Source organism: Saccopteryx bilineata, chromosome 2 (assembly GCF_036850765.1).
Source record: "Saccopteryx bilineata isolate mSacBil1 chromosome 2, mSacBil1_pri_phased_curated, whole genome shotgun sequence".
In the NCBI taxonomy this organism is placed as follows: Eukaryota; Metazoa; Chordata; class Mammalia; order Chiroptera; family Emballonuridae; genus Saccopteryx; species Saccopteryx bilineata.
This window is the reverse complement of record NC_089491.1, coordinates 333,112,225-333,124,349: the sequence shown is the minus strand read 5'-3', so window position 1 is coordinate 333,124,349 and position 12,125 is coordinate 333,112,225. Positions and strand designations below refer to the sequence as shown.

At 44.1% G+C, this 12,125-nt stretch overlaps 1 protein-coding gene across 1 annotated transcript in view; it reads left to right on the top strand.

Annotated features, from left to right (window-relative positions):
- Window positions 1–4,367: 4,367 nt before the first annotated feature.
- Window positions 4,368–12,125, top strand: part of RBM28 (RNA binding motif protein 28) — a 32,687-nt gene continuing 24,929 nt past the window's right edge. Inside the window, exons 1-8 of the mRNA XM_066262226.1 lie at window positions 4,368–4,574; window positions 5,832–5,990; window positions 6,305–6,390; window positions 7,144–7,219; window positions 8,448–8,540; window positions 9,230–9,301; window positions 10,273–10,456; window positions 10,622–10,764. Coding sequence (XP_066118323.1) covers window positions 4,457–4,574; window positions 5,832–5,990; window positions 6,305–6,390; window positions 7,144–7,219; window positions 8,448–8,540; window positions 9,230–9,301; window positions 10,273–10,456; window positions 10,622–10,764 — 931 coding nt within the window. The 5' untranslated portion in view covers window positions 4,368–4,456. The remainder of the gene's footprint in view (window positions 4,575–5,831; window positions 5,991–6,304; window positions 6,391–7,143; window positions 7,220–8,447; window positions 8,541–9,229; window positions 9,302–10,272; window positions 10,457–10,621; window positions 10,765–12,125) is intronic.

Sequence of the window (12,125 nt, the reverse complement as noted above, 5' to 3'; positions counted from 1 at the left end):
CACAAATACCTCCAAACCACCAGCACTCAGTAATCCTTTCCTCGTCCAGAGCATTTGGCTCTGGGTTCTGTAGCGTGCATTTATCATTTGGCTAAAATGCAAGAAGTTCAGAGCGGCACTAAAATGGGGTCATACATTAGGTTTGAAAACAAAAATCTGGCAGTGTTTTGGCAGATGTCCTGCACATTACAGGGAAACCTACAGGGGCACACATACTAGGCTTGAAGTGGAAAAACAGAAATAGGAGTGGGTTTTCTTCCAACTCTGTCCATCAGCTGGTGGGAATTTGAGAAGGGAAGGGAGGGAGCCAAGAGGGAAGCCAAGAGGGAGATCAGACCCAGTGCACTAGTCGGAGAATCAAAGCACTGCTCTCCTTGCACATGAAGATCTGTTTTGGCTGAGAGGAGTGTACAGGGCCTGGGACCTCAGAAGGAGGAGGGGAATCAGTGGTGCCTGGGGGTGGGGTAGGGAGTGAGCAATCATCTTCAGGAAGAAAATGAGAGGCTGGTGAGGCAGGCATGGCTGAGGGTTGGTACTGGAATGGTTCTGACTGTGTCTCCTCCATCACCTGGCTCGGCTTGGCTCAGAAATTCTTGCTGCATCGTCACTCTGGGCTGAGGCCCAGAGAACTGCCAGCCTCCTAATTACAGGCATTTCTCACTGGTGTCGTAGTGGCTGTAGTGCCCCAGCATTGGAGCTGCTTTGTGTCATGGAAGGGGTGCTCGCTGTTTGCCTCTGCCCATGGTCGACTTCTCTCTGCCATCCTTGCTAGCTGTTCATTCACTCTCCCCATCAAGGGTTTTTTGGGTTCAAGCTTCCAATACCCCAGTCAGTCAGTCTCTCTCTCTCTCTCTCTCTCTCTCACACACACACACACCACACACACACACATACACACACACACACACACAGCTTTTCTGTCTGGAAGCTCTGAGTGGGGCTGGTGAGATGGGAGGCAGTGCAGGGGAATACAGCTGGTTGTTTACCAGTTCCAATACTTTTCCCAAAGCATTACCTTTGACTTTATATAGAGGCTGAGACATCAGTGAGACAACCCTTCTCTTTTGTCTCATAATTCAGCTCTTACCCAAAGCGGGCTTTCCAGAGGAGTCTCGGTAATCCTGAAGCATACATCCTTCAGTTCCCATTCTGAGCACTGTAGGGGACAGAGAGAGAAACTCACCTTCATTCATTCAATTTCTTTAAGACATTTTATTGGATGCTTACAATGTGCTAGGTGCTGGGACCAGAGAGGTGAACAAGGTGATGCTAGCCTGAACTTAAACAGTTGGAAGCCTTTTGGGGAAGGCAGACACTAAAGTGTTACTCTTATAAAGAATTACAGTAGAACAAGTAACTAGTAACAGTTATTAGAAGTGCTGTGAACAAGTGTGCAGTGATATAAGAAGATTTGGCTTGCAGCGGGGAGTGGAGCCAGAGGGATGGGGCTTTTGAAGAGACTGGCTGAGAACAGACCAAGCCTCTTGTATATACTTCCTTTCCTCACTCCTGCACAGTGATGGATGAGAGAAAGGCCCGCAGTTTATTTCCCCTGGAAGCCGCGTTGCTGGTGTGGTACAGGATACCACAATCCCTGCTATTTAATAAAGAACCCTGCATGTGTTCTGGGTAGATGGATGAGCAAATATTCCTGATTAAAGAACCATGTGGCATCCCTGATATGAATGGATAGGAGGAGAAGGGGCTGAGGCTGAGACTGGGAGGCTAAGATGGGGGGCCAGGTCTGAAATTTGAGCAGTATAAAAAGTGTCAGCTGCGTTGTTATCCACCCCTTGGGCACAAAACTGCTCTATACTGCGGTTGGCTGCTGCCCCCTGATGGACATAGGGACACAGTTTCATTTTGTACTTGAAGGAAGGTTTGGGTTCTAAATACTTAAAACCTAGCATTGTAGGGGGTGTCCCAATGGAATGTTGGCTCAACCTTCTTTGGGTTCTCTTTCCTGTGCACACTGTAGCCAGGACTGGGAAGGCCTCCCCATAGCCGGGGCCCTGAGGCTTGCAGTTTAATCTTTGGGGATGGAATTATGATTGCTAAGGTGGTTGAGGAGGCAGGAGAGGAGGAGAAAAAAAGGAAGGAATGTGCAACCCAACCCTCTTTGAACAACCCATCCCATTTCCTTCTATTTGTCTCTCTTTATCCCAGATGGGATTAACTCCATAGCCTTAATAATCTGTTTGGTATTTCAATACTTTCTCTCCTGAGTTATGTGTTTCAAAATAACCGTGGCATTTTCTTTTAAGTATATATTACAATACTTACTTGGATCTAGGTCTTCATAAATCTGATGTTGTGTTCTCCACCTCCCCATTAAACCAGACATCATCCATCCATAATTTATTGAAAGTAAATGCGGTTTGGGGAGAAAATGGAAGTTACTTTTCACTGTACCATTTGCACTTTTTGAAGTTTTACTACTATGTATTCAGGTTATATCATTTAAAAATAATTTAACAAATGCACTGGGTACTTTTTCAGCTGGATTGTGCACAGGGTGCTGCAGTTTTGCACTCAGGTCAGTTCCTGAGCCCAATGAGGTGGCAAACATTCTCTGTGTTTCAGGATCCAGGAGCACTGAGATCTCCTGACCAGTGAAATTCCCTTAGCCTGTGTCTGTCTGATAAGCAGACCTGAGGGAAGATCTCTGTCTCTGGTAGGACCTGGATTGTAGGTCTGTGTATAAACTGGATGTTACATCTGCTTTGGGTGTGTACTCATGTGATCTTGCAGTATATGTGCTATGATTCGTTTGTAATTTTTTATTGCTATCTGTCTACTCACACGGATTGTATTCTCCATGAAAGCAGCGACCTTACAGCCTCTCTTCCCCAGTTTTTAGTGAGATAGAAAGGAAGGAAGAGAAATGAAAAGCATCAACTCTTGCCTGACCAGGCGGTGGCACAGTGGATAGAGCGTCGGACTGGGATGCGGAAGTACCCAGGTTCGAGACTCCGAGGTCGCGCGCGGGCTCATCTGGCTTGAGCAAAGAGCTCGCCAGCTTGGACCCAAGGTCGCTGGCTCCAGCAAGGGGTTACTCGGTCTGCTGAAGGCCCACGGTCAAGGCACATGTGAGAAAGCAATCAATGAACAACTAAGAAGTCGCAACGCGCAACGAGAAACTGATGATTGATGCTTCTCATCTCTCTCTGTTCCTGTCTGTCTGTCCCTGTCTATCTCTGCCTCTGTAAAAAAAAAAAGAAAAGCATCAACTCTTAGTTGTGTCACTTAAGTTGTTCACTGATTGCTTCTCATAGGTGCCTTGATCAGGGGTCTCCAATCGAGCCAGTGCCCCTTAGCTCAAACCAGTGACCTTGGGCTCAAGCCAGTGACCTTTGGGCTCAAGTCAGTAACCTTTGGGCTAAAGCCAGTGACTATGGGATCATCAAAATGATCATTTTGATGGGATTATTTTGATGATCCCTTGCTCAAGCCAATGACCCCGTGCTCAAGCTGGTGAACCTGTGCTCAAGCCAGATGAGCCTGCTCTGAAGCCTGCAACCTCCGTTTCCAAAACTGGAACCTCAGTGTTCCAGGTCTACGCACTATCCACTGCACCACCACTGGTCAGGTCCTGTCTCCACTGCTCACCCCCTTTTCTCACCAATTTTATCCCTCGTGCCTGACACATAATATGATCTTAGTAAATATTTATTGAAAGAATAATTGTGTACAATCTATTTCATTATTATTATTGATTTTAAAGAGAAAAGGAAAAGAGAGAGAAATATCTATTTGTTGTTCCACTTGTTTATGCATTCATTGGTTTATTCCTGTCTGTGCCCTTTCCCGATCGAACCACAAACTTGGTGTACTGGAAGGACTCTAACAAACCGAGTTACCCAGCATACGATGTTTTCTATGTGTACTTTAACAGCTATACTTTCTCTGCGAACAGTTATAGAACAGTTGATAGTTACGTTACAGTGTGACAGATGTCTCACATTCTCTGAGAACATGAAAATTGTTTGAATGATATGTGTGCTGTACCTGTGTCTACGTGCATTCTGGGTACATTTTGTACACGTAATCTGGGAATCTGTGGTGTCACTTAAGAAACGATTTATCAAACATCCATTATATGGATGTCAGATCCTGGGTTAGGCCGCGGGCAAATACGCCTTCTGCCTGTCCTGGTAAATTTGGGATGGTGGAAGTGAGATTTTTAAGCAGGGTAAAAAGCTGAGAAGCCGAGGCGGGAGGTTGGGGGTGGGTGGGTGGGTGGAGCAGTGCTTGTACGAGAAGCTCCGCCCCGGGTGTCACCATTTTTCTTTTTATTCCGGAACGTATTGTCCGCGTCCCACCACGTTTCCCTTCGGACTCTTTTGAGTAAAGAGCACTTCCGGAATCTCCTGTCTATTCGGCGTGGTCTGTGCCTGGACACGCGTGCTGCGGTTTGGTTCATTCGCAGCCAAGGGTGCCTCTGTTTCCCGGCCTCATGGCCGGGCTGACCCTGTTTGTGAGCCGCCTCCCTTCGTCCGCCCGCAGTGAGCAGCTGGAGGAGCTGTTCAGTCAGGTGGGGCCGGTGAAGCAGTGCTTCGTGGTGACCGAGAAAGGTAGGGGGCGTGGTGACTGAGAAAGGTAGGAGGCCGGGGTGCCAGGGCAGGATGGGGGGAGGTGGGTAAGGACACCTTCCCAAACTTAACTTTGCGGTAATTCTTTAGCCGTCCGTGAAAGAAGGGTCTGGGAATTTTCTTTCCGAACTGACTCTGTCCTAAATGAGTCCATAGGGCTCTTTCTGAAAATCAAAACATTCCCTTAAGTTTAGCGCTTTCCTTTTATTATGCACACTCACATACAAGATCTTATTTAACAGTGAAATTAGCTACGTTCCAATGAAACATCAGTAAGGCTTGAGAGTCAGCTGATTGCCACGTACAGTGCTGAGTTCCACACATATTATCTCATTTAATTTTCTCAGCATTATTGTTAGGTAGAGAGTCTTAACCCCATTCTACAGACCAGGAATGTAGCGCTTAGGGAAATTTGGTAGCTTTAGCTAAGTTTGTATGGCTACAAAGTAGCAGACCCAGAATTTGATCACCAGACCCAGAGTTCTTAACCAACATGTTATTCATTTTCTCAGTTATTTAGATATATTTATTGAATGCCTACTATGTGCCAGGCATTGTTTTAGGTCCCAGGGATACAGCAGTGTGCAAAAACCAAACCAAACACCTTGCTCTTATTCAAGACAGGGAAGACAACCAGTAAACAAATAGTCAAAATACATAGTGATAATGGTGGTAAATATTAACGAGAAACATAAGTTAGGGAAGGAGAGGGAGTGTGTGTGTGTGAGTGTGTTGGGGGAATGTATAAGGGGTGTAGTGTAGCGTCAGTTACAGATAGAGTAGCCAGGGAAGGCCTGGAGGTGAGAGAGTGAACATGTGTCTTTTGGGGGTTGGGGGTTGGGGTCTAGGCAGAGGAAACTTCAAGCTCAAGGATACTGAACAGGACTGTGCCTGGTATATGGAGGAGTAGCATGGAGACCGGGGAGACTGGACTGAAGTGGAGTGAAGGAATTAGGAGATGAAATCTGGGTATCAGATCATGTAGGACCTCATAGGCCATTGCAAGGACTTTGGCTTTTACTCTGAGGTGGGAAACTACTAGCTTTGAATGTTAAATTAAATGTTAAATTAAATAAAAGCATACCAAAAAAGGCAAAGGCAGGTTACAGTTTTTATTTTACAACTATTCATTTGCTTGGTCCTAATAGTCTTCTCTGTGGCCATGATAATGGTGGAATCTGGTAATGAAGAATTAATTCAGGTAATTGATTATCTCTCCCCCACCCCCTTCCTGCTCAGGAAGTAAGGCGTGTCGAGGCTTTGGCTATGTCACTTTTTCTATGCTGGAAGATGTTCAGAGGGCCCTCAAGGAGATTGCCACCTTTGAAGGCTGCAAGATCAACGTGAGTGTTGCCAAGAAGAAACTAAGGAACAAGTCAAAAGAAAAGGGTGGAAATGGTGAGTTTTCTCCCAGGGTGAGGAGGAGATGGAATGGCAGGGTGGGGGTGGGGATGCTTCTATATAAATTTAAAGCTTTCCTGAATTTGCTTTTGCCATTCAAAATCACCCAATGTGTTTTGTGACTTGTGTTAGTCTTTTGTTTCTATCTAAGTCTGGAAAACCTGGTGGTCCTGGGTGCTGCCATCCTGACCCTGCAGTAAATGTCATCTGTCGCTAGCAGCTTTTTTCCTGTGATGTTCTGAGCCTAGATATGGGTGGTTTTGGAGTACACACTTATTTCATTCCCTTGTACTTTTTTAAATAAAATCCAGAGTCCCCAAAGAAGGAGCAGAAGCCTAGAAAAGCCAAAGTGGCAGACAAGAAAGCCAGATTAATTATTCGGAATCTGAGCTTTAAGGTGAGTGACAGAGACTGCTAACGCTGTCTGTTCTGAAAGGTGTTGGTGCTCATGGGCGGAACTCCTCACCACAAGGTAAATTGGACATGATGCATTTTGGGAATGAATTTTGGCCTTGTTGAATTTAGAAAATGGACCTGTATAAACAAGTACTTATTAAGACAGTAAGGCAGGGGTCCCCAAACTTTTTACACAGGGGGCCAGTTCACTGTCCCTCAGACCATATGCACACTGCATATCTCTTATTTTAAAGTAAAAAAACCAAAACGGGAACAAATACAATATTTAAAATAAAGAACAAGTAAATTTTTTTTTTTTTTTAGAACAAGTAAATTTAAATCAACAAACTGACTAGTATTTCAATGGGAACTATGGGCCTGCTTTTGGCTAATGGGATGGTCAATGTGCTCCTCTCACTGACCACCAATGAAAGAGGTGCCCCTTCCAAAGTACGGTGGGGGCCGGATAAATGGCCTCAGGGGGTCGCATGCGGCCCGTGGGCCGTAGTTTGGGGACCCCTGCAGTAAGGGAAGATGCCTTCCTGAGAAAGGGTGGGGAGGAAGTGCTCTCTGATATCTGTCCAGTTTGTTTCTCTGATACAAAACAAGATTTCTTTTATTTAGAAATGTTTGTCCTTTCAAAAGTAAAAAAGGAGTAAGAATAGTCAAGTTCTTTCTAATGAACTAATTTGAGTAATATGCTATGTTTATTTGCTGGGCTAATCTTGCTTTCTTTCTTTACTTTTGTCCTCAGTGTTCAGAAGATGACTTAAAGACAGTTTTTGCTCAATATGGAGCTGTCCTGGAAGTTAACATCCCTAGAAAGCCAGGTACTGCGCACCTTCATTTGGGGTGAATTAGATTACTATTATTTAATGTAATGGTCTTTGTCTATATCACTCTTGAACTAAGCACTAATGGAAATTCAAGGTTCATGTCATACACTTTGTGAGCCCCAGATAATGTGATATATATATATATATAAAGTATTAGGCATAGTGCTTGACGAGTAATAAAAACTCATGTAATAGTGCTGGTGGCCCTGACTGGGTAGTGGCGCAGTGGATAGAGCGTCGGACTAGGATGCGGAGGACCCAGGTTCAAGACCTTGAGGTCGCCAACTTGAGCATGGGCTCATCTGGTTTGAGCAAAGCTCACCAGCTTGGACCCAAGGTCGCTGGCTCGAGCAAGGGGTTACTCAGTCTGCTGAAGGCCCGTGGTCAAGGCACATATGAGAAAGCAATCAATGAACAACTAAGGTGTCGCAACAAAAAACTGATGATGGATGCTTCTCATCTCTTTCCATTCCTGCCTGTCTGTCCCTATCTATCCTTCTCTCTGACTCTCTCTCTGTCTCTGTAAAAATTAAAAAAAGTGCTGGTGGTATTTTCTTTTGTGACAGACACAGAGAGAAACAGAGGGACAGATAGGGACAGACCGACAGGAAGGGAGAGAGATGAGAAGCATCAGTTCTTTGCTGTGGCACCTTAGTAGTTCATTGATTGCTTTCTCATATGTGCCTTGACGGGGAGTGGGGGGAGGGGACTATAACAGAGCGAGTAACCCCTTGCTCAAGCCAGCGACCTTGGGCTCAAGCTGGTGAACCTTGCTTAAACCAGATGAGCCTGTGCTCAAGCTGGTGACCTCGAGATTTCAAACTTGGGCCCTCTGTTTCCTAGTCCGATGCTCTATCCACTGTGCCACCACCTGGTCAGGCAGTTGTGTACTTATTGATTGCTTCTTGTATGTGCCCTAACCGGGGTGTGAACCCATGACCTCGGTGTGCAAAGATGACATTTTATCCACTGAGCTACCCAGCCAGGGCCTGATGGTATATTTAGTTAGAACTAGTTTTATAAGTTACAGTTTCAGAAAATGCATTGCTCTCTCCAGGCCCAACTCAGGATATACTCAGCAGGAGGACATAAGCTTTGGTCAAGGGTCTGGCTGATTGGTAGGTTGTGGGCCATCTTGCCAGCCTGGGTTGCTGTAATATCCTTCTTAGGTCTGTTGGCTTCCCATCTGCGGCTTCTAACATCTTTGTACATTTTCATACAGATGGAAAGATGCGTGGTTTTGCTTTTGTTCAGTTTAAAAACCTCCTAGAAGCAGGAAAAGCTCTCAAAAGCATGAACATGAAAGAGATAAAGGGTAAGTTTTCTATATCTATACCATTTCCCAGATATTTCTGGTGTTTGCATGAATTAGCACAGTAACCCACTTTCTACATTTTCAGAAGGTATTTGCATTGTTGAGAGTCTCACTCCTACTATTTTGGTGAAATATTTCTTAGGATTAAACTCGAAAGAACCCATGTCATTATTCTCTCTCTTTTATTTGGTGACAAATGCTCTTTTAAATTCCTAATGAAAAAATGTCCCTGAAATAATCTCTGTAAGATGCAGGTTGCTATCGAGAGGATGTGGGATTTGAGATTTTATTCAGCATCTGTGGGCTGTTGAACCGACAGTGAGGCTACTCTGGGTATGATTTACCTGGAACTAAACAAGGGATTGGCTTAGAGACTTCCTGACTTCTGATTATGCTGCAAATTAGTCTAGAAAGCCTATTTTGCCTCTTGCTAGTCTAACTGGAAACTTGCATTGTTCTAATTATTTTATTAAATTCTGTGTTATCCCAGGTGGTGGTGGCAGAATTTCTGTTCATTGATAAAAAGGCTTAAAAAGAATAGACAGCTACTAGGAGTTTTATTTTAGGACCACCATTCTCTGAATTAGCAGGGTTTTTTTTCTCCTTTTGTATGCTATTTGTCTTTGATGAATAAGAAGTCATTTACAGGAGATAGAAATGTTAAAAGATGTTGCTTTCCTGTCTAACAGGGCGGACAGTAGCTGTGGATTGGGCGGTGGCAAAGGATAAATATAAAACCACACAGTCTGCCTCTGTCCCAGGTAAGATGTGGTGGCATTGGGTATGAGGGGTTGTATGTTTTGGGGTGAGTGCAGAAATAACTCGATAGTAAAAATATAAGGGAACCTGCTTGTCAATGAGAATATTGGGCTGGAGATTCCAAAGCATAAGATTACCCCCCAAAATGAGACTAAAGAGTAAGAAAAGCTCTGAATCCTGCTGGCTCAGAAACCCAGAGCTGTTTGTCAATTCATATTGTCTCATCTGGTGATCTGGTCCCAGCCCACTCCCGGATGTGGGTGTGAGTGTGAGTGAGGAGTGGGTCTGAGCTCATTGCTTTTCAGAATGAGGAGTGATGGAATATTAAGAATAGGGAAACTTAAAACCTGCATTTTGTTTAGCAAACAGTCAGCTTTAGGCAACCAGGAGCTCAGAGAACAGAATTCCCCGAGATTAACCCTTTGAGTAGTACAAACATTCATGTACGTCCTCGTGCCTCCTGACCATCCTGAGTACAATCATACATATGTAAGGCAACATTAAAAAAAGGTAAATGTATGTTCTTCTCATTTCCATAAATTGGTTATCAAACAAACATGATTTTAAGTTAATAAAACTGTAACTAGAACTAATTTCATTTTTTGAAAAAAAGCTCACTCCTGGGTGTCAGCAAGCATGAAAAAACTCACTACTCACAGGGTTAAAGTTCATGCTGTGGAGCATGGTGGTAGGCTGTTTTTGGAGACTCAGTTATTGCTTCTTTCATTCTGAGCCAGATAACCTTCAGGCGTTGGATGAATGAATGGGACAAACTCCAGGGGAATCTCAGTGATGAGGGGCTTTTGTTATTGTTTGATTTTTTTTTTTTCTTAATACTTATTCTATGCAGCAAGAAAAATATGTGAGATTCTGTAAACCTGAAGGAACTAGGAACTTAAAGGTACTATTGTTCTTGTTAAAATAACCTTATTTTAGATACTGAATTCCTAATTCTCTTTACCTCCCTGTGTAGGTGAGAAGAGTCCTGAAGCTAAGCATCAGAAATTAGGTAAAGTGAATGGCAGGAAAGCAGAGGGTGACCATGAGCATGATGAGGAAGAGGAGGAGGAGGAGGAGGATGACGACGACAACGACAATGATGACGAAGAGGAGAAGAAAGACTCAGAGGTGACCGAGCCTGTGCACATTCACAAGAGGTAAGCAGCTCAGCCTGCTGAGACAGCAGAGGGAGAGTCAGGGTTGTCTCTGTGGGGGCGGGGTAACGGCTTTTCCCACCCCCGTTATTGCAGAATGACATGTGCAATGAAGCTGGCTCCCCCCATGTCCGCCCGGGCCCTTAGTTCTGAACTGTGCCCTTGCAGAGCTGTCGGGAGAGCAGCGCCCACAGAAAGCAGTGACGAGGATCATTCTGACGGGGACAGCGACCTGGAGGAAAGTGATGGTGTTGAGAGTGGAGAGGAACTGGCTCAGAGCGACACCAACACTGAAGAGCAAGAGGATGAAGGTTTGCCTGGGATCTCCAAGTTTAAATGAACTCTGAGACGTGTGCCCCGTGCAGTGCAGGCCTCTTATAGGACCCTGAAGGTGTTCTGTCAAATTGATGTTGAAATGCTGAAGATGAAAACTTTGTATTCCTTCTAAAGATTTTTTTTGTATTTGTTTTTTGAATGAGTTTGGAGTGTTGTTTGAGGGTTAGGTTTCCTAGGGAATTTAAAATGTAGCATAATGCTTAGGTACTACCTTTCTCTCTTTTTAAAAACTTTTTTTTTTATAATTGATTTTAGAGAGAGTGAGAGGTTGATTTATATTGTTCCACTTATTTACACATTCACTGGTTGACTCTTCTGTGTGCCCTGATCAGGGACTGAACCTGCAACTGTGGTTTATTGGGACGATGCCCTAACCAACTGAGTTACCTGGCCAGGGCCTACCTCTCTCTCTTGATTATCCAAATGAATGAATAACTGGGTCAACAGGATATTACTTCTAAGACTAAGATGGATTTTAAAGAACTCTTTTGAGTAGCAATTGGGATAAAGGACCTGTTGGAGCATTTTGTAAACCTAACCAATCCCTATTGCTATGTTTATCAAGAATGTTGAGTAAACTCAATGCATTTGTTGAGGGAAGCAGATCATTACAGAGCGAGGAGGGGCCAATAACTGGTCCTTTAGTTTGTCTAGAGCAGGCGTCCCCAAACTACGGCCGAGGGCCACATGCGGCCCCCTGAGGCCATTTATCCAGCCCTCGCCACACTTCCAGAAGGGGCACCTCTTTCATTGGTGGTCAGTGAGAGGAGCATAGTTCCCATTGAAATACTGGTCAGTTTGTTGATTTAAATGTACTTGTTCTTTATTTTAAAAATTGTATTTGTTCCCGTTTTGTTTTTTTACTTTAAAATAAGATATGTGCAGTGTGCATAGGGATTTGTTCATAGTTTTTTTATAGTCCGGCCCTCCAACGGTCTGAAGGACAGTAAGCTGGCCCCCTGTGTAGAAAGTTTGGGGACCCCTGGTCTAGAGGGAGGTTTTTATTTACTTATCAGGTCACTCCCTTCGGCTTCCTTTCCCGGAAGTCTGGCGTATTGGCTGGACCATGTAAGAAATCTGAAGAAGGAAGCTTTTTTCATGAGGAGAGAATGGTAGATATAGCTTTGTATCAAAGAAAGTTTTATACTGAAGGGACTATGAGACCTTGCATTCTACAACCGGATTCAGCTATTACCATTCTTTCACTTGAAAAAATTATGGACTAGTACTTAGTAATGAGAGAACATTAGTAAAAAATACACTGTATTTCAGTATAGTATAGAAAGTAAAAATTCCTCACCGATTTTCCAAGATCCGCCAAAGTAACCACTGTTAC